The sequence below is a fragment of the Silurus aristotelis genome (genome assembly GCF_946808225.1).
Source record: "Silurus aristotelis genome assembly, chromosome: 14".
NCBI classification, from domain to species: Eukaryota; Metazoa; Chordata; class Actinopteri; order Siluriformes; family Siluridae; genus Silurus; species Silurus aristotelis.
Window position 1 is genome coordinate 14,584,516 of NC_139587.1, and position 22,711 is coordinate 14,607,226.

Below are 22,711 nucleotides of genomic sequence, written 5' to 3' on the forward strand. Positions count from 1 at the left end.
AATTATCACTTACTATTCAAGTGTAAAGGAATTCCAAAGGACTGCCACTGCCCAGATGTTATAATGGTGATATTTCATTAACACTAACCTAGTAATATGGGGATGAGTGTGTGTCAGAAGTATGTGGACACCTGACCCATTTCATCATGACAATATCCCTGTGCACGAAGCAAGATCCATGAAGATGTGATTTTCGAGTGGACGAACACTAATAATCTTGTGGTTGAATAAGTGAATTTCCACAGCCAAAATCTAGTGGAAATCATTCGCAGAAGAGTGGAGATGGCAGCAGGGGCATATTAAATGAGATGTGTAAAAATCACAAAAGGGTGTGATGGTCAGGGGTCCTCTAATATATGGCCAGGGAGTGGGTTTAAACCACTGAGAATATTTAGAAAACTAAAAAGATCTTAACAATTCTCAATAAAACAACCTAAATCAACTAATTTAGCAGCAAATATTAACTGTAATTATTTTAATGTAATTGTTAAACAATGATAATGCATATCTCTGTAAGCCCAAAGTCTAACTGTACACCTACATATTAGACTAAAGAGGAGATAATAAGGAATAATACACTCACATCCAGTGTCAATATTACTGCTGTGAAAAAAATCTAACAATAACCTTAGCAGCATGAATGGACAATCATTACAAACATTGCTGATATTTTTTATTTTTTTTGCATACCCTTTGGTATCGTATATAAGTAATAAATATATTTAAATGAAGTATAATGTGTTAATTGACCAAAAAATGAGATCCCAAAAAGACAACTTTACACTGCTGTTTAGACTCTGGAGAAAAAGTGTCATACAATAAAACACTGATGTATAAAAAAAAATATATAGAAAAAACACCAGTTCAGATTGGCTTGAATGGGGGTTTATTTAGTGCACTAGGTTTAAGATCTTCAGCGTGGTTTGCCGACGACATACAGCAGACAGGCAGGGAATGGTGTCTGGCAGTTCAAAGATTCTCATAACATACAGCTGTTTTATGGTGGTGTTACTTATATGTCTTCATGTGCCACAGTCCATCATTGAGATAATGAACGTTCTCGATCCCGATCCCCTTGTTGACCTTTCCTCTGTTTTTAGGCATAATAATAATAATTATGGTTATTCAGAATATACCACAGATTACAAAACTTTATCATCTTGAATTGCATGTGGGTGTTGAGGTGAGGAACAAAGGTCACTTACATGTTGTCTGCAGTCATCTTCATCACACCCACGGAGAGCGCATGCTGCTTGCCTTCTGCCATTATCGCCTGACAAAAAGACTCAAGGATGCAAATAATCTCTTATTCTGTGACAAAATGAATAAGTAAAAAACATTTTTATCTTAACTGAAATATTCTGTTTTGCGTTTCTGTTGAAAGGATACAACTACCGTGTCCACGTTAGCAGGGTAGAGTTTTGCTCCTGGTGACGTCAGACCTGGGCACATGATATTCGCTCCACTCAGAACAAACTTGATAGCTCCTTTATCAACTTGTTGGTGTGGAAGTATGAACGGATCTGTAAAATAGTAGATATTCTGCATACATCAAAATAAAGTCTGCAGAAACCCTGCGTTAAGCATTATTTTACTGCTTTACAGTGCATCGGGAAAGTATTCACAGCGCTGCACTTTTTCCACAATTTGATATATTACAGCTTTATTCCAAAATGGCTTAAATTTATTTTTGCTTCCTCTACAAATACCCCATGAATACAACATGAAAGAAGTTTGTTTAAATTCTTCGCAAATTTATGAAAAATAAATAAAAACAGGAAAAAAAATAAATCACGTACACAATTCATAAGCGCTACTTTCCCGATGCACTGTAAATAAATAAATTAACATCCTGTAATATTTCAGTAGAAATCAGTACTTTTTTAAGGTATGATGCATTGAAGGGGTTTTCCTTCTTGTTATAAAGCTTCAAATCATCTTAAGCTGTAGAAATGGTGCTGAAAAGTTTGTGAATGCTGTTTTCCTAGTTACTAGATTTCTGCAGTCTGAAAAGTAGATATAGAGCACCCAATGTGACCAAGTGTAATATTTTTGTCTAACTGGCTTCTCTATTTCTCCTATAAAAAATAAAAACCCTGATCTTGTTTTAAGTCATATTTAGGAAGACACACTATCAGGTTGTGACCAATTTGCTTCATTTGTTTAATATGATCAAACAAATAATGCAAGTATAATATATTTGATTTGGTTTTGTTTAATTGGGTTCACTTTTGGGTCTGGTGCAGAAATATAAACAAATTCTATAGGTTTCACAATTTTCCAAGCACCACTGTATATCAAATTCCTACCAGAATTGTAATTCTTTTCTAATCAGAGCTGTGTGAAGAATAAAATTACGGGAAATCTACGAAAAACAATCATGATGTGATGACCCCACACAAAGCACCTTTTATTGTGGACAAAGATGATTAAAGCATTGCGCACTCTTAAAAAATCACTCCAATTATGATTAAAAATGCTGTAGAATGTCCACAAAATGAGTGACTTTCTGCTATTATTCATGTTAAACAGCTATTAAAAAAGGTCCTTCACCAATATCTTTTCATTTCTCGGTCTTGAAGTTCAAAATACAAATAAAAATGCACCTTACCATTTTACCATGAAAGAAAATGTACTGACTCTCTTAAAGTGCTGACATTAAAGACTACTTCCAGAAATGCTCAAATGTGACATGTATACTTGTATTATGTCTCTACTTTTTTATATATTTGCACATTTATTTTCTTTGCAGCTCTAACACAAAGTTTCCCACTGCAGGATGAATATAGGTATATCTTATCTTTAAAATCTTGTTACAGAAAACAGTCGGACACTTTTCCTTGTTTGTAACGGCATATTTTTCATCTATTTATTTTTTAGATTTAGTTTATGTAGATACGATCCAAGATACAAGTCCCCGTCACCTTCTGACTATTCAGAATTGGGAATTCAGTAGTTAATTCTGTGTTAAATAAATAATAAACATCGATTTGCCTTTGTGTTTCTCATCAATCTGTGCTGATGCGAGGCGGGGTATTTAAGGTTTACATTTGTGCAGCAGTCGCAGGGTTGGGTAGAAAGGTCCTTCTCTCTGCCTGAAGAATAGCAACTCGCCATTTACAGTCAGAATTTCAATGTGTTCATGGCTGCAATAGTAAACAGAATACTATATAACTGAGACATCATCTTAGACACAACTGATGAATTCAGACAAATAATAAAAAATAAAAAAATAATTTACAAATATTCAATTTCACATACCATCTGACAATTTTGACAGGATCCTTTTTGGGCATGATTTGATTGAGCCATGGGTCAATGTCAGGGAACTGCTCAACAAGCTGGTTTTTAATGCCTTTGATTACAGACGTCTTTAGCTGAATGCAGTTTGAGACATTTTCTTTTTCGTCAAACCTGGATGAGCAAATAATAAATGAACAGGAATGTCTGGATTATTCAAACAAATTGTTAGGGGAAAAAAAGATCATGCAGGAGTGAGAGGCTGCCCAGATAATATATGATAAGACCTTAACACTAGCCTTATATGTTATGTCTCTGTTGTGCAAGTGTTGATATGAGGATACGCTACTGTTTATCTCTACACAGTTACTGGAACATATACAGAGCAGGAAGTAGAAAAAGGTGGGAAGGTGTTTATTCTTGGAAAGTATTCCTTGGCATGTCAATAGAAGTCAAGTGTCTGAGTTATGATTCTGGTTTGCAGGAGGGATCGTTAAGAAAGCTTTTTCTTCAAAATCGTAGAGCTAGATTAGCTCATTTATAATATATGAATATGATATGAATTGACTGAATGAATCATTTACGCTGTTAATTTAGTTTCAATCTAAAACGAGATCGAATCTAAAGACAATGACTCTTTACTACTAATCACTGGTACGATAAAACAAAATATCAGGCTGTCTCTGAAGCACTTAAACACAAATATATTTACCCATCCAAGAAACTTTACGTTAACCATAACTAATGACTGTAACACGGGATTAGCATTGAAACCTCCTGGCTAGCTAGCATGTAGCCTGCTTTTATGAACTGAGAGCAGGTAGTAAGCTGTAAATGGAAAATAAAAAACAGAAACATACTACACAATACACATGCTTCCGATTTCAAAAGTTGTATCCATCTGAGCATCAATACATTCACGAAAATATTCGTTTACACGCATATGTTAATTAGCTAACTGTTACTTTATTATTTAAATAAGAAATCGAGTTAGGCATAGCCCATTCTTACTTTTTAAACATTCTGATGGTCGTATCGTTATGTGTCGTGGCGTTTATTATTTATAAAAAAAAAGGTAAGGACTCAACAATGAATAAAGAACATAATACAGAAGATATTCAATGAAATTATCGAGTCGGTCTTCACGCCGTGTCGTGAAGCAGCACAGCGCAGCAATCTTTACGGCAGATGCCTTGTCTTTGCGACAGTCGTTAGCATTTTACGGCAACTCAAAATATGAGCAGCGATGGGCTGGGTTACAACCCTAACTTTATACACTCAGGGATTCCTGAAACTATTAACATAAGCCCCGTAGTTATTTTATAAAACAAATCCAGCAATTCGAACATTTGGCTCAGTATTTAACAGTGTAGAGACATATTCTTATACATTGTATTTTAACAATTTGTTAATTTTTTTAGAAAAAAAGTCAAATATGAAATTATTAAAGGTATTAATAAGCATGTGTTATTTAGATTCAGCCATAACACAAACCAATTAACCATAATAATAACATTGATTATCTTGTTACAATGGGTTTGCAATTGCATTTACCATGGTTATGAGAGCACAGTTGGATAAAAAAATTATATATATATATATATATATATATATATATATATATATATATATATATATATATATATATATATATATATATATATATATATATATATATATATATATATATATATATATATGGATGGCCAGGTGCTTGTGTGTCACTTAACTGAGAAAAAGATGGCAGTATGAGAAGAAAGCATAGCTGATAGAGGCTCTGGGAAATGTTCTGCTGGAAAACCTCACGTCCTGGAATTCATGTGGATGTGACTTTGACACCTTAATATTTCTCGCTGAACAAGGACACCCCTTAATGACAACAGTATTATATAATAGCAGTGGATTCTTTCAGCAGGATAATGTGCCCTGACACAGCAAAAATAATAAAATAAAATATGTTTGAAGAATATGAGAAAGGTTTTAAAGTGACTCGGTGTCCATATTCCAATCAAGCATCTGTGAAATGTGGTACACAAACCAGTACGAACCATGGAGATCCTGCCTCAGAACTTACAGGAATTAAACAATCTGCTATGAACATCTTGAAGTCAGATACCACAGCAGACCTTTAGCGGTTTTGACTCTTAAAGATCTTAGTCTTCACAAAATCAATGTTCATGTATAATTCTTTTAAAAAATGCATTTCTAAATTGTCATTAAAAAAAAAAAAAGGTAGTAGAATAGAAAAAGGACATGATCATGGAAACACAGTTGTTTAATCTGAAGCAATAAAAACAAGCAGATGTATTCAGACAGGGGATAATTGTCCACTTATTATTTATCAAAACACTATAATCATACAACTCTATTCATCCAGTGATGCCATACAGGATGTTCTCAGTGTAATATGCCAAGGAAATACAAATCTTGTAAATACTAGGAGATTGTAACTATGACACTGCTGTGCTTCTATACTGTTCAGTGTTCGGAAAGAAAAATTGTTCATTGGCATTATTACATTTCTAAGTAACTTTAATAGACGAAGTTTACCCTCCAAATGCAATGAAACAGAATTTTTCGCAAGAAAGCCATCCTTAACATTTTTGCAGTTTTGTCCACGTCTCATCTTAATCTGCAGTAATAAATCCATGCCCAAGATAGGTTGCAAGGTGTGTGTGTGTGTGTGTGTGTGTGTGTGTGTGTGTGTGTGTGTGTGTGTGTGTGTGTGTGTGTGTGTGTGTTTGTAAACACAAAATGAAACAAAAAAATTCTGGATAGACAGGACCAGATGTATTGACAGATTTAGCAGCATGAATTAGTTCTAGAATATAACGAGTGCTTGGTTTTATTTATTTTGGCACAGTTTAAGTACTTCAAAATTGTCTCAAGCCTTTTGCCCATTTATAAACAACCTGTGACCTCTTCTAAACTCCAGTAATGGAGCTTGATTCTCTTTGTATTGATTCCCCATTAAATATGTAAAATCTGTAGTTTTAAACGTTATACACTCATGTTGCTACAGCACTCAACAAATGTCATTTTATTAGCAATTTTCTTTTTCCATTTTTCCTCCACACGAAATAATGCACAGGATACACAGTCAATTAAAAGTAAACGTGACTTAAAAATAAACAAAAAAAAAAAAAAAAAAAACTGACTTGGAACAAATTCTGAAAAATAAATACACTTTTCATTCAGTAAATAATAATAATAAAAAAAAAAAAAACATGAGGGTGGGAGTCAGGTATCTGAGATTGTCCAATTCAAAGAGAAAAACTCTGACACTGAAGAATATATTTCTTTTAAATGGGCATGCAATCCAGCCGAGAACATACCCCGGAGAACAATTTCCATTCAATTGCAGGTCACTGGGTTAAAAAGGGTAAAGATAATTGGAAAATTCTGTCCCACATGTGTATTCGGAACATCCTCCTTTTTCTTTTTATTCTCCACTCTTTCCTTCCTTCTATGCATTGCTCGCACTCTCTCTAGGCCACATAGTTGTACTGATTGGCGTTCTCCTTGTCTCTTTCCATGTAGTCCCTATCAATGAGTGACTCTATCCTCTTCTTCAAATCAGCAGGCTGCAAGGCAGAGACAAAAACATGGCATTAATTTGCATTCAGCTCCAGAAGTATTTGGACAGTGAGGCAATTATTCTAGTTTTGCCTTTGCATACCACCAAAGATGTGATTGAAGTATAGTCATTTAGCTTTAACACGTTTAACAAACGACATGATTATAGGACATTCGACCATTTTTAAATACCAATAATATTGTTCATTAGGAATGTAATGGTTCAAGTATTCGGACAGAACCGTTTCATTACAGGACTTTCTGTATGGTGCACATGTGCACCGAACGCAATCCTTGTTTTACGTGCACTTAAAGCGCAGTGTCATTGTGACTACTCGGTCCGTACCGTGTGCGTAATCACTGACGCTTCCTGTCATCGCCAACATTTTTACAACAGCGATATGGATTCTTTTGTGTTTTATGTACAGCCTCAAGAATTTCTCTTAAAAGGAGAAATTTCGGACAATTCCGCATATCGATGGAGAGAATGAATGAATGAATGACGGATGGAAGGAATGAATTCATCTATAAATAAATAAATTTAAAAAATAAATAAATATGTTGTGTTTCTTAAATGCAGACATTTGTTCAAGTATGCTGAAATAAGTACAATAGTTATTCTAATAGTAATAGTCCTGAGAAAATTTCATATTACATGTAAGAATTGAACACACAAACACACATGTATTACCCAAATGTAGTCTAACAAATGTTATGTTAATCAATATTATAATATAATTTTATTTATTCTACTTTCTTTTTTTATATATATTGTTTATGTAAACCAAGCAGGTTTTTATTAAAAATTGTTGTAAAAAATTTCATGTAAACTGGACATTCACAAATGTTAATAATTTTGTGTACCATTTTGTGCACCCCTATTGTTAATACTTTGATGGAAATCTGGAACTACTACGTTTTCTCCCTCTCTTTTTTCTTCAGCTGGGGCTTGTTTGTTGGTCTTCATTGCCTTCAGTATGTGAAAAGTACACTCAGATGGATTGAGGACAAGTAGCTAATTCAGCTTTTTAAGAACATTTAATTTATTTGCTTCAAGGTTTTGGGTTGCTTTTGCAGTACGTTTGGGGTGATAAACCACCTGTATTGTGAGGCACCTTCTTACCGGTTTGTAACATTTGACTGAATTGGAGTACAGGTTGCCCCCGACTTACGAAATAGATAGGGACCGCTAAGTGTTCGTAGGTCGATTAGAGTCGAGAAGAGTAAGACTCTATGATGCGTTCAGAGAAACCCTAAGATAGGTATACCAAGCAATAAATTATACATATTTCTTTAAGATAAATGCAGTCAATGCTTAATCGATATTACAAAGGTGTATATAATTATTTTACTTACCTTAATGTGCAGTAACTTCTTGCTTGATGACACTGGAATTTATAGTACAGTACATAGAGTACTGTTTAGGGGGAGGAGGGTGAAGAGGAGTTGGATGACATTCCTAGAGGATCATTAACAACTTCTTCACCCTCTGTTTGCGGCGTTGTGAAATCTGAATAGCGCGTGCGGATTTTGAAAGTTTTAAGATTTTCTTTGGGGTTTTTTTGTTTGTTTTTTTGGGTGCCCGTGGCAGTGTTCGTATCTCTGAAAATTCGTAAGTTGGGGGCTGACTGTATATAGTATATCTTTATATACTTTACAGTTTATCCAGAAATATTAATCACCAATCACAACATCAATAAACACCACTGACTCAGTTCCATTGGTAGCTATACTGACACTGCTATATCGTGATACTTTGGATCATAAGTGCGCCTTTCCTTATCCATTCTCTTCCTATCATTCTAGCAAAAGTGTCGAAAGAATCTCGTTACAGGACTGGGCAGGCTTTCAATGTATCCTACCAGTCCTATATAGTCCTTTTTTGCTTCTGTGTTATCAGCTGTTTGCATCTTGAGATAAACCCTCTGTATTTACATTCATAAAGGTGTTTGTTCATTGTAGACTTTGATAATGACACGCCTACCTCCTAAAAATTGTTCTGTAACTGGTCAGTGTTGTAAAAACTGATTTCCTTCTTCACATATTTTGGATTTATTATTATTGCATGTAAAAAAAAATTATTAAAGCACATGATTAAAACTGAACAAATTTCTAATCCTCACCTTAACAGGGAACTTGAGTTGGTTGTAAACCTCAGAGACTAGGAGGTTATGGCTCAAAGTCTTTCTCATCTTCATAATTCGAACAATGGCGGCATCAATCTGGTACTGCCGGTCCTGGAAAACACGCTCTGTAGTGCTAGCTTGTTCCTCCACCTGTAATCGTTCATAAAATAAAAAATGTTTAGTACCCTTCAAGAAGAGTTTATTTTCTGATTTAATTGCTGGCTACAGTACCGTTTCTTTCATCTGGATCTGGTTGATCTTAATCCTGAAGAGCTTGTGCTTGAAATCATCATTGCAGAAAAACTTGTCTCCATCTTCCACCTCTTTGCTTTTGGGGATTTTGGTGAGAACCCTTGCTTTGCCACAAGCCAGGGACTGGAGGGTTCGCCTTAACTCACTGTCCTCTGTACACATTAACAAAAAATTATTATTTGCCTTATTTTATTTTGAAACATTATTTTATATATAATATTATTATATAATGTTGCATTGCTCTGCTAATCAATAGACAGCAGATTTAGATAGGATTAGAATATTCACCTGAATGACTATTTTGAATAATCTTGGTACAACTACAGGCTTTATTTAGCTAAAATATGTGTCTGTATTGCAGAAATCTCAATTATAATTCTAGTATTTTTTAAGTCTGTTTACCTCCAAAAGTGAGAAAGAAAAATGCTTTTGATTATTCCATTCTGGCTGTAGCATGACAACCGAACTGAATAGGCGTATTCACCCATCTCGCTAGAATATGCAAGAATCCCTAAATATAATAGAGTTAAAATGATTTCCTGAATACTCGAGTAATTCTAATAGGAAAAAAAATCATCATTATTTGCCTCGATGCTTCGTTGAGTCTTTTTAACTAGACACGGAGTATTGTGTTTCCCCACTAACTATTATCACTGATGCACCACCCGCTAAACTCTGGAGCGCTCTGGACAGGTAAACATAGGAAAAGCTGCAGAATGAAAAATGGAGGAACGGGGAGAAAACGGCGAGGGGCTAGGAGAAGATTCATATGGAAGCCCATTTCCGGCACTTAATTCTTAGGTTTTTTCCTCTCACAATTCCGACTTTTATTTTGGCCAATCGGGCAGAATCGCCCCCTCTGTAGCGCCAGAAAGCTTTACACATTGAAAATGAAATAAACTACAATCCATAGATCACATAGTATCAGAATCAGAATCAGGTTTATTGGCCAAGTGTGTTGACACACACAAGGAATTTGGTTCCAGCTGTTAGCTGTTATCAAACCAATCCTCAGATTCCTGGAGAAAACAACCAGCTCTGGAGACGGAACAAGACCGATGAAGCAGATGAGCCTCATTCACACACCAACAGCTTCAAATTTCTGGCCAACAACATGGTTATCGATGGATGCACCAGAAATGTTGGATGTTTACGAGCAATAAATTGCAAATGCAAGAAATTAATTGGAATGTGAAAAAATAACTTGTTATAGCGAAGGACAAAGCCAGAATTAGGCAACCATTTTTTTATGTGCTGGAAACGGGCTTCCATAGATACAGCCCACGGAAAATGACAAAGTTTCCAAAGTTCAAACTTATTCAGAAAGATTTAGGGTAAAAATGGTCGGTCTAGACCCTGAATGCCTAGACCTCAACTTTCAAAAATTCCATGTTCTAATTTTTGATGATCGTCTGTCAAAAATTATCTTTTGAAAATTATCTGAGCTGCCATTTAAAACACCAGACAAACACAACCCATTCACAGTCATTTTAACAAATGAGGATCACCCACCTATTCCTGTGGCCAGCTTGATCTCTTCCAAGGAAAATTCTTCTCCTTCATTAAACATCAGCAGAACTAACGTCTGAAATAGTGACACTTGAAGCTCTTTCTTCCCCTTTGGAAAGTGAGAAAACAAGGTTGTCATTGAGCTACTTTCACTTGCATAGTTTGTTCATTATAAATACCAAAACTACAAGCTAAATGCTACTGATTCATAGAAATCATTCATCACTTTAAGCCCAACCCCATAATATGTGCTTCAAAAGTGGCATACCTCTTTGAACTCAGCTTTTAATACACAATGCCCTAATGTTGATTGCCACTGTAATTTTCTTCCGCTGTGCTTGCCTAGGTAAAAGGTTTTGAAAATTTCCTGTAGCCGCACCATCTTGAAGGAGAAAACAAAGAAAGATCACACTAAATTAGAATTATTGATAAGTTAATTGTAATACAAAGTAAAAAAAAAAAAAAATCTTCCAAAATTTGCCAAACAAACCTCTGGAGGCAGATGAACTTCCATGGGGACATATGTTGGCCAATACCCCATAGTGAGAATGTTCACAGTCAGTTCAATGTTACCTGGGATATTTTGGCATTGCATGTACTGAGGTGAAAAAAAAGGCGTTAAGGTGCAATGTGAGCACTCAACCAATCAACAAATCTTAATAGTATATTTTAATAATCTATTACTTGTTTGAATTGCACCATGATATCTTTGGAGAGCTCCATGTCCTTGAACATTCCTTCCAATTTACTAGTAAAAGCTGCTCCACATTCTAAATAAGCAACAAAAAAAGCAATCCTTAGTCACGCTGTTCAAAGGTATGATTTATAGCTGTATAGTCTGTAATCTACAGACATGTGCAGCAGTTACCATGTTTCAACTTCGAGAGCATCGACTTCTCAGCATCAACGGAGGCACTTTTTCCGACCAGCAACCTCTTTGCCAGGTCTTTTTTGTAGAAGGCCTCAAACACATCTTTGCCTATTAAACAAAAAACATCAGATGTTATAATAAAGCATGCTCTTTTTTTGGGGTGTTTGGGGCGAGGGGGGGTAGTGCAATGGCAAAGCTATGGGTGGGCCAAGCTATGTATTAGCCCACCCACTTCAAATTGTAGCCCACCCGATCAGAAGTTAGTAATTTTTCAAAACAATGTTTAAAATCATTTAAAAAAGAACAATAAATATAAACAAAAGTTGAATGTGATGCGTTCATTTTTGTTCGTCCTGCCCAGAACGTTGTCTTTATGAAGAAGGTCATAAAGTGAGATTTGTTTGCGAAGTTGAAAAATATGAACCGGTCGACACTTTAAAGCAGCCGAAACTGTTTATCCCAAGTGCTGAAAGTTTAACGCTGAATTCAGGCCGTCAACAATTTTAGGAAAACCGCATTGAAATTCTTCACCATGGTATGAGACGTTCGACTTCGCAATACAGCACAGTTCACAATGCAATTATCTGTAAACTCTCTTCCACAGAATGGATTTTAAAAGAAACAACAACAAAAAACATCAGAGCCAGGCCTGACTGATGCCTCTGGATAGCAAAGGCTGCTTATAGACTATCCGATGGTAGAGGTACAGAATTTGATCAGTCAAATAAAGACAAAGCAATTGGGTCTTTTGTGGAAAGAAATTCGGTACACATAGAAAGTGTGCAGAATATTCAGAGAAAGTGAGCAAACATTAAAAGGGCGGATTTGGAATTGTTCCATTTGCTTTCAATTTGGTACAATAAAAACTTTCAAAAGGATCTCACCATAAATAAACCTGAATATAATCATAATCTTGTCCAGCATTTTCTCAAGTTCTTCATCTGTGGCTTCCTTATTCCCCGCCCGCAGTTTTGAATCCACATATTTCGCTGAAAGAGATTAATGGCAATTATGGTAATATTCACTCAGGAATGCTGCTACAAACTTCCAAACTAGACAGTAATTTTTAGGAATTTCTAAGGATCTGACAATAAACCAGTATGAGCTCAAGCTCAGGAGAGGTTGCTATAAGAGGTTCTTACCTATGAGCTCTGCAGGTTTGTTCGGCCGCTTGTTGATGAATGTCTCAAAAGCTTCCTTCATTGCATTTACAAACTTTTCATTTTTCATGAAGCATATCTCGATGATGAAATCCACTTTATCCTTGAAGTCCAGCAGCTCCTGCACCATTGTCTTGTCTTTCTCAGGATTGATAACTATTGTGCTACCAAAGGCCTATAGCATAAAAAATATCAGCATAAAGAGGAAGGATTTTATTTTTAATTAGCTAAAAACTCCTAGATCTCTGGGTTTTTTTTATTGAGTATACCTTGATATACTCAATCCAGTGCTGCAGAAGGACCTGCACTCCACCTCGAACACGACTGAACAGCTGATACAGCAAAGACAAATCCTGGATACGATTCTCATCCAGCAGATGATTCAACCCTAGCACACCATGACAAATACATTCAGCAAAAAATAGTTACGTTTTCTCTACCAAGGAAAAAAAAGATTTACATCTAATTTAGCCCAACAGTGTAGAAAATATCACTTTCATTTTTTTTTTTTTTATCTTTCGGATAGACTAGTACCTTTCTGAAGCGTTGCAGTCAGATGTTCACCAAGTAACTGCTTCTCCACAGTGGCAATGAGGGGTTTTCTAAAACAGATCACACCAACAGCCAGTCACAAATCCAACATCCCTACGTAAAGAAAATATAAATTTTTTGAAAACTCATTATGAGTTTAAGCATTACTGTGTGCTCTGGTCCAAATATGTGATGACCCTGTCAGCTTCCTCCTCCAAACGTTTGTTTACATGATGGAGATACTCTGGCACCTTCAAAAGAAAAAAAAAAAGGATTTATTATTTATTCATTATTTATTTGTAAGTGCAGATTTTATACATGGAATTTGGTGGTCGGTTTATTTTTAATTAGTTACAGCATGTAGAAGATGTCACACAGGAATTTGAAATGCTAACAAAAAGTGTCGATTCAAAATTGACACATTATATTTAATTTAAATAATAAAAATAAAAAAATTTTTAAATATAAAATAATTTTTAAAAAACCTGTTGGAATATTCCCTATCTGTCTGTGCTCTTGAGCTTTTACGTCTTATGGTTGTCACTAACGTCACTAAAAACAAGTAATAATAAAATCAGACTTCTCAAAATGTTTGCAAATTCGGCAAAATAATAGTTCATTTTAGCTTCTGCAAACATTCACACACAACGGCTCTAAAAGGCTTATGAATAAAAATGCAAAAGGTGTCAACCATGTGTCCCCACAGTGTGTGTAACTATGTACTGTTAGCATAAACATAAAACAGTCTTAGCTGCAGGAAACAGACCAATTCTGCTCACCATTTTACAAAATAATGCTCTAAAAGCTGACATTGTAAACAGCTACATCACCTCTCTTTCCTGTATCAGCCTCTGACCTTCTGCAGCATAAAGGCAATTTGTCTCCTCCAAAAAGCGTTGCTCAAATGAATCTTGATAAATCTGTCAAACATTTACAAAAATATAAGGTACAGGAAACATAAAGGTATGAATTGTATGAGTTTAGAAAACTGTATGAAAAAAGGTGGATATACAAATGAAATGAATTGGGAAAACATCAAGGATGAACTTTGAATTAAAAATAACAATTGCCATTGATTAAAGATTAGGATAAATAAATACAAAGAAAGATAGAAGGGTGTCCAGACAGGAATAGATAAACCATGAACCGAATAGGTGATAGAAACAGGTTTGAGATAGAGACTGGGTCTAAAACAGTTTTATATGTTATATAGACAAATATATTGAATCATTAGAAACAAATGTTAAATAACCAGTTGTTGAAAGTTTAAAATGCAGTAGTCATAGGGCTAATAGTGGAAACTGTACCATAAAATAGAGCATGCAGCACATTTCTATTTCTAATTCCAACAATAAAATGTGTGAATTTATATAGGAAAAGGATTAATCGGCTTTAATGTGGCTCGTGCAATTAAACTAGACTCTGAATATTACAAGCAACATTACAGCACCTGTCAAGAGTTTTGGAAACACCTAGTCTTTTTATATAACAAAATAATAAAAGGCCAAAAGCACACACACATTTTTGTCTCTAACAAAAGAACACAATTAAGATGGACAATTGGAGAGATGATGTTACCAGACTGCCTCAAACCCACAGTCAGAACGGAGGTGGAAGCTTAATGGTTTGAAGATGTTTTGGAACAGGTTGAAAACTTATTCCAGGTGAAAGGAATACTGAATGGCTCCCATTCCACATCTGTACTACAGGACCTAACTTCACTATACAACAAGACAATGACCAGAAGCACCAGAGAGCAATCAATCACCTGGAGTGTTATCTGTAATGGAATGGCCTGCCCAGTCACTACACCAAAATCATTTTATACTGCTTTAGGGAAAGCTGAAAGTATTATCCAACTAGTGAAGAACACATGTGGCAAGTTTGACAAAAAAAAAGCATGGCAAAGTATTTTAGCTGTTTATACAAACAAACTGTCTGAACGCCAAATTTGTCTAAAGATGTTTTTCATGCTAAGGGATGATTTTCCAATAAAAATAAAGCATACACTCTGTACATTTATATATTTGGTTTTTTTTTGTCAAAATAAATTTTCATACTGTTACATGATCCAACTCCTGATTTGTGGAATGCTAGAAGCATCACCAACTGACAAAGCAGACTTCGTAGACACCTCATAGTACAACGAGTTTATAGCTATGAATCACATGCACTTTAATTGTCCTTAATCCAAATCATAGTTGCAACCACGTTAAACTCTATCACCACTGAACACACCTACATCAAGTCAACATTGGCCATGTCACCCTGCACTGTGAGTCGCTGTACAGTATGTGTGAATGTAGCTTATGAGTGTGCTTTATTTCCACAGCTAGTTTGTGTAATGGTTTAAAACACAGGGCCAAAATGCAGTACCCAGGAAAAACTATACAAAGAAAAAGCTTGTACCACAGCACTGCTTAATTCTCAATTATGATTAACCTGGAAAGTTTCATTTTAAATAAAAGCATGGCTCTGACAAATATCTTAGCAATAATGCAAATCAGTTTTATATAAATGCTTGTTTCTAGAGTAACAACTTGTTACATAGTGGCTGAATCAGATTTTTTTGTCTGATGCTTAAATATGGATTTTTCTTTTCTGAGAAGACATTTGGAACTAAAATTAAAGTACACCCTCTTTTAATTCTTTAACCTTTCGGGACATAATAAAAACCATCTAGTCATGTGTTGTTTATCTGAGGATGTATTCACCTGAACAACACAACATATTACATCATATTTTTACAAAAATTAAGCCAAAATGGAAGTTTCATGTGTGAAAAAAAATAAGTCTACGTTATAATTTTATAGCCTGCAGAACCACCTTTAGGAGCAATATCCTGAAGTAATTGTTTATGGCTTTACCAGTCTTTTACATCATTGCGGAGGAACATTTTCAGTTCATTGGGGTTAGTGTGCATTTATTTATGCTTAGCTCTCATAAGACCCTTCAACTGAATATAAGTTAGGTTGTGGTCTAGACATTGACTAAGACATTTTTAACACCTTGATTCTGTTCTTTTTCAGCCAGATTTGTGCGTGTGCTTGGGCTTGGGATCATTGTCCTTTTGCATGACCCAGTATCAGACAGATGACAAGATGTTCAGGTCCTGTGGCCGCAAAACAAGCACAAATTATGAAACCTCATCATAGTGAACATCATAGTGCTTGACAGTTAGTATGAGGCATTGCACAGTCTGATCCTGGAGAAGATCAGCAACTGTCATAGATGTTGCTACTTGAAAATAAAGTTCCTTTCTAGAATGATGGCCATTTGTTTGGAATTTGGCCTTATATCCGTTTTCAGATTGAGACTGATAGGCAGCCACAATTGCTTTCTCCAAGATCATTGCTGATGTCATCATCTGACTGCTAATTAGCCTCTTAAATCATAATTTCTTCCCAAACTGCTTTTCCAATCTGGCTTTATTTTTTGTAAAATAAATAATGACACTATGTAATATGTTTTGTTGTTTATTTGAGCTTGTATTTACCTCGTTTTAAAACCTGCTTAGGTTTGAAAAAATGAACAGAATGACCAGATCATTTTGATTATACCTCGATACATACTTAGCGTTCTGGTAGGACTAAGTGGCCACTGGTAAGCGTGCAGGCATGCGAGCAGTGATTTCAAAGTTTTTCGTTCTTGTTTTCTTTTGCAGTTTCTGACTGAATCAGAAAAATGAAAGTTGGTGCTTATAATTGCTATAACTCAATTGTTAAAAACTGACTTGTTGCTTGGACATTCCACAGCATTAAAAGCAACAAAAAACTGCCAAAACATGACATTTCCTTATTTTAATACAATTCCTAATTAATATATATATTTTTTAATAATAAATAATAACCTGCAGCTGTATAAAAGAAATAACGCACTTCAGGACATAAGAGTTATAAGAAAATATGCGGTTATAACGAAATACTCAATTCTGCTTCACATTCCTGTCAGACATATTTAACTGTACAACCTGAAGCGTTTCATTTCTTATCCTTCACACATACAGATCGAGGTTAAGTATTACCTGTAGGTCAGAGAGCATGCTCAGTAGACTCCTTAGCAGAGAGCGATCTATAGCCTCGCCATTGCGTTCTCTCTCTATGAGGAGCAGGATCCCATCGATTGTCTTGCTCTGTACTTTCCAATCACTGATGATGTAAAAACGAAACAACTCCAGCCCCATGTCCCTGAAGATATAAAAAATATGATTCAATAATTAATAACTTACTCATTTAAACAATAAAAAAAAGAAATAATAATAAAAAAAGAGTACGTGTAAAGTCTTTTTTCTTTTAGTTTCCAGCAAATAGGAATACATACCAGATAGATGGCAGCATTGAATTTTGTAAAACATATGTACGGTCCAAAAACAAAAATATACTCCTAATCATGATCTGGTCAAATAAAGCAAAGTCAAGAAGAGAAAGAATTACACTGTTGCATATAAAAACAAAGCCAAGTTTCTAAGAGTAAACAAAAAAAAAAAAAAGAACATGAATAATGCAGTAAAACAAAAAATTATAATACAATTAGTTTACATTAAATAAACACCACTGTCCTGCAATATAGCAGCGCTATAGAAAAATCATGGGGATAAATTAATCCAAATTCCCAGCTTTACATTTGTGACCATTAAAAAAATACCAAAGTGGTGGTATGAGTAAATAATGCCACCAATACACATTAGTGTTGTATATTACACATAGGTACAAACAGAACATGCTTTTCAAGTGGCATTATTACAGAAATATTTACAAATATTTACAAAATAATCATTAAATTTAATGGTTCAATTTCAAGGTAGTTCTCTTACCATCTGTCTGCAGTGGTCTTGCCAACATTTGTCTATTTTCTTTAAGAAAAGCACACTGTCCAGAGAGTCCGTAACAGCAGGGTTAAGAACAAATAGGCATCCTCATCATGTCAAATGTAAATGTAATGTCAGGTCAGTCAAAATTGAGCTAAATCTGGTTTCATATTACAGCTTGTGTTTCATAGACTTCAGATTTACTTGTAAAACAAGAGGTACAGCAAGATTTTGAACACAGCAAACTGTGCAGGATCAACACGCTGAAAAGGATATTCTCGAAACTCATCGATTTGTGCCTTGATGTGGTCTTCGCATACCATCCTTAGCTGCTTATACAGCTTGGCCGATATCTTATGGGAGCACAAATTCTCAACAGCCTGAAAATATATGGAGAAAATGGCAACGTGTATTAATGGGGAAACAAACAAACAAACAAAAACATACTGCATAGTGTTATTAGAATATGCACGATTCTTGCAGAAAGGGTCATGTTATAGAAGAAAAAGCAGTACTGCCTGAACAAGGGCATCACTGTTAGGGCCTGTTTAACCAGCAAGCTCACACGAGTCTACAATACCAAACACTTATATTCCCACCTGATAAAGCTCTTCCAGATTGTACTTTATTGACGTGCTATTCTGTATGGCCTCCACTGCTTCCTTCAACTTCTGCCATGTCTCCCGTGTGTAGTTTTCTGGCAATTTGGGCTTTTCTGTCAAAATACAGAATACAAGCTATAATATAATAATATGACGACAGGTCAATTTCACCAAATAATAATACATTCCTGACTCACTTATTGAACTGGGAAAAACGTATATAGAAATCTGCATGCTATGATTAAAGAATAATCAGGAGTCAAAATGTAGCATCCAATATACTGAATAATGGGATTAACTTTAATATGAAAAGCCTGGTTTGATTTTCATCATAAATGTGGATTTCTAATGAAAAGGTCTTGGTGTCATCTCAAATCACTTTTCATTAAAGCATATTTGGTATAGGTTCTGATACTTATATTTAAGGTAAAACTTCAACTTATATGGTAAATAAGTACTTATAAAGCATCTAACGCAACACTACTTGAGACTCAGTGTCCATGCTTTAGATTTATAAAGAGTGTCATGTTCTGACGTGACAACTGTTTACGTTCAGGTTCATGTCTATAATATTAAACATGAATGAAAATGAAAAGGCATATTTTCAAAGCGTCAAGAAAAAAAAGACATGGCGTAAGAGGCCAGTGGGTTTTTTTTTTTGGTTTTGTTTCGTTTTTGTGGAGAAGAGGAGAAGGAGGGGGGGGTCTCTTTTACCCTTAAAGTTTTTGATCACAAGTTTCTTAGCAGCTCCAGGTTTGCTGTTGGTGAATGTCGCCGAGCCGGCGGATTTGGTGAGTCCGTTCGCGTGGCCGGAGAAAAAGGCGCTTTTCGCCTTGGAGCACGACGCTGTGGGCGACTCCTCTGCCATCTTCACATCCAGTCCTGCGCACTCTGAGCGCTCCTCGAACCGTAACTTCTTCTGGATGTGCTGCGCCGAGGAGGACGAGCAGGACGCGGCTCTGGTGGATCTGGGAGAAGCAGAGACGGAATCGGTGTCCTCCTCCTCCCTGTCCGAGCTGTGAATCTTCCTCTTCCTGCACGGCGTGAGACTGCTGTCGCTGTTCACATCCGAAGCCGCTGCCGCCGCCGCTTTGGCCTCTTGGCTTGGCGCTGGGGGATTAGGGGAAGGTAAACCTGTTGGAAACATGAAAAAAAGAAATACCCCCCCAAAAAAATATATCAAGTAGGTGATCTGCTAAATGCTGCGCTCCTGGAAGTGCTGCTGGTGAAAGGGGTTTCTATAGTCCTTTGGCCCTTAGTGTTGGGGGGATAATAAATCCGAAAACCCAGCGTCCAGTCACTGTTTCGCATTAAAGAGACAATAAATTGAGAACTGTAGCCCTACTTAGAGCCTCTCTTTTCTTGTTATTGCTGGCAGAGGAAAGATGGTTGATTACTGCTTCCTCTTGGACACAAGCTTGTGAGATCCTTCAAACTGATTCCAATTCATTTCCGTCCACTTCACACACCACTGTACTCGGTATTAGTTCGGTCTGTATTTATATTTTGTTTCATCACTATATGGCCGTTTTATCTTTAAAATAACCCCGATTATATATAGTTGTGATAAACTTTACAGGCCGATCCGTTGACCTACCGGAAGTACTTCCTACGCTGTAGTGGTTAGCCTGTTAGCTCCGTGTGTTAGCTCAGCCGCTGCTCTGTACGCGTGGGGATTTCTCATGATCTGAGTTTGCCACCAGGGGGCGCACGAGACCTGTTTCAACCGTACAGCGTGTATTTGAATTACAAACACAGCAGTCATCAGAGAATCACATTCAATACAGTGAAGGAAACAGCATGAAAAGGGCTTTCGTCTGTTTACTCACATTAAATTATTTATATATCATATGTATATACATTGTGCATACCTTTTGTAAATACAATGTACATGTTTCTTATTGTAAATGTCTACATATTTAATATTTCTCTACATATACTGTGCCTTACACACATCTCGCTCAGTTTTACATTTCTCAAACTTTTTATTTTATAAAAAAAATTATATTAAGTCTGTCTTTTTCTCAGTATGTATACATACATATATTTATTTACTGTATATTTGCATATTTTTCTGCACTTGCTGTCTACCTGTATTATGCAGTAATAAAGTTGTTTACATCTATCTATCTATCTATCTATCTATCTATCTATCTATCTATCTATCTATCTATGTTAAAATTAATTACTAGTTATCTCATGAGAATCATGCGATTGCATTAATCGTGATAAAAATGTTAATAATTGACAGCCCTAAATATATATATATATATATATATATATATATATATATATATATATATATATATATATATATATATATATATATATATAATTGTTTATTTTTATTACTTTCAATTGTTGACATCCACACCATTAAAGAACAATTGTGGAATTATTTAGTAAACAAAAGTGTTAGGAACCTGAAAATATGTTTTATATTTTTGACTGTCCAAGGTAGCTACATTTAGCTTTGAAAGAGATCTTGTTTACACTCTTAGCATTCTCTCATCAGAATCATGAGGTTGTTACCTGGAATGGTTTTCCAACAGTCTTGGAGGAGCTTTCAGAGGTTGAGTACTTGTTGGTTGCTTTTCCTTCACTCTCAAAGCATCTCCAATGAATTTAGATCAGGTGATTGTGGAGGCCAGGTCATCTAATGCAGCACTCCAATGCTCTCCTTCTTGAACAAATAGCACTAACAGAACCTTAAGGTGTGTTTGGGATGGCATTCCACTGCAAAATGCTGTGGCATTCATGTTGGTTAAGTGTGCCCTTATTTTTTAAGTCACCAACAGCATCACACCTCCTGTTCACCCTCAGTCGAAGAGGGCAAAAGTCCACATATCCTTAAATCAAGTAGAAGTATAGATATTCGTGATTTGAAAGACTCTGGTAAAAATCAAAGTACTGACTATACTTTTTCACTCAAGTTAAAGTAAAGAAGTTTGGGCTCTGACATGTAATTAAGTAAAAAGTAGCCTTTATTCCTACCTGTTTTAGTGTCACACTGGTATTTGGACCTCACATTATATTAATATATTAATTCAAAATAATGTACATTTTGTTACATAATGAATGTATCCAGGCTGAACAACCATCATATAGAACACAAGCAGAGAAAAAATTATGATCATCAGGAATGTCTTTGTTCTCAGTCATGTTTACATTGCTGATTCCCTCTGTCTCAACCACTTCAGCCATACTTCTTGTTGCCTTCTGCCTTCTGCCTTGCTTGTTAGCGCCATAGTCGAGTCTACAGCTGTGGTGTGTGATAATCAGGAAATGATACACCAGTGGAAGGTGGAAAAAGAAGGCCCCAATGACTAGAAATAGGTTGATGAATTTAAGTATCATGTCAACAAATAAACAAGGTTTATAAATATAATAAATATAAAGTACAGATATTTGTGTAAAAGGTTTTATGAGTGAATGTACAAAGTTGTGAAGTAAAATACCAAAAAAGATACCAGAAAAATATACTTAAGTATATTAACCAAGTATTTGTACTTCACAACTTCCCATCTCTGCTCTCAGTACGTTAACAAAGACAGGGCGTTTAGAACAAAAATAAACAAATGTGGACAGTTTTCCACTGTTTAATGTCCATTCCTTGTGTTTCTTGGATCAAGCAAGTCTCTTCTGCTTGTTGATTTTCCGAAATAATAGATTCTTTGACGCAATTCGACCATGAATGCTTGACAAACCCAGTCTTCTCCAAACAGTGAATGTTGAAAAATGTCCATTTGACCTTTCGATGCATCTAATCTTTAAATCGGTGGTTTCTGAGGCCGGTGATTTTAGAAAACATGTTCTCTTTAAAAAACAACCTCTTGGTCTTCCTTTCTTGGAACAGTTCACATGAGAGGCTGTTTCATCATCGCATTTTAATGGTTTTAATGGTAACTATATAATTTCTAACCCTAATATGGATTTGTGCAGTAGTTGTATTAGCTGTAATAGGGCTAATGACCCTGTATTTAACATTTTTTCTGTATAAAACAACTAATGGTCTAAAGCACAGAAAGACGGCAGAA

General features: G+C 35.5%; 2 protein-coding genes across 3 annotated transcripts; both read right to left on the minus strand.

Annotated features, from left to right (window-relative positions):
• Positions 1-869: 869 nt before the first annotated feature.
• Positions 870-4,441, minus strand: mcts1 (MCTS1 re-initiation and release factor). Its single transcript, XM_083560483.1, has 6 exons — positions 4,252-4,441; positions 3,262-3,414; positions 3,049-3,146; positions 1,390-1,523; positions 1,206-1,273; positions 870-1,090 (listed from the first exon to the last, which is right to left on the minus strand). Exons 1-6 carry the CDS (start codon positions 4,260-4,262, stop codon positions 1,009-1,011), a joined length of 546 nt encoding a protein of 181 aa, XP_083416609.1. The 5' UTR covers positions 4,263-4,441; the 3' UTR covers positions 870-1,008.
• A 1,056-nt stretch (positions 4,442-5,497) lies between these two features.
• Positions 5,498-20,313, minus strand: cul4b (cullin 4B). 2 transcript variants are annotated; one of them, XM_083561414.1, is made up of 20 exons: positions 19,389-20,313; positions 18,672-18,787; positions 18,349-18,452; positions 18,079-18,148; positions 17,586-17,659; positions 17,290-17,452; positions 14,096-14,185; positions 13,434-13,516; positions 13,269-13,336; positions 13,004-13,122; positions 12,717-12,909; positions 12,459-12,563; positions 11,572-11,682; positions 11,388-11,473; positions 11,194-11,301; positions 10,972-11,085; positions 10,707-10,812; positions 9,174-9,346; positions 8,940-9,092; positions 5,498-6,824 (listed from the first exon to the last, which is right to left on the minus strand). In XM_083561414.1, exons 1-20 carry the CDS (start codon positions 19,819-19,821, stop codon positions 6,729-6,731), a joined length of 2,565 nt encoding a protein of 854 aa, XP_083417540.1. In that variant the 5' UTR covers positions 19,822-20,313; the 3' UTR covers positions 5,498-6,728. The 2 variants fall into 2 exon arrangements, with proteins under 2 accessions (XP_083417540.1, XP_083417541.1); XM_083561415.1 differs by having other exon boundaries at positions 6,266-6,824; positions 11,403-11,473.
• Positions 20,314-22,711: the final 2,398 nt, after the last annotated feature.

Bases quoted from the DNA above. Each gene is read 5' to 3' on its own strand.
- mcts1 (XM_083560483.1), bottom strand. The intron at 3,147-3,261 runs GTATGTGAAATT...TTACTATTGCAG, and splicing joins CCTGTCAAAATTGTCAGATG to CCATGAACACATTGAAATTC. The intron at 1,091-1,205 runs GTAAGTGACCTT...GCCTAAAAACAG, and splicing joins AAGATGACTGCAGACAACAT to AGGAAAGGTCAACAAGGGGA.
- cul4b (XM_083561414.1), bottom strand. From the start codon at position 19,821: ATGTTTCCAACAGGTTTACCTTCCCCTAATCCCCCAGCGCCAAGCCAA. The intron at 18,149-18,348 runs ATATCCTTTTCA...CCCTGCTGTTAC, and splicing joins CAAATCGATGAGTTTCGAGA to GGACTCTCTGGACAGTGTGC. The intron at 9,347-10,706 runs GTGGGTGATCCT...TAATGTGTACAG, and splicing joins CAAGCTGGCCACAGGAATAG to AGGACAGTGAGTTAAGGCGA.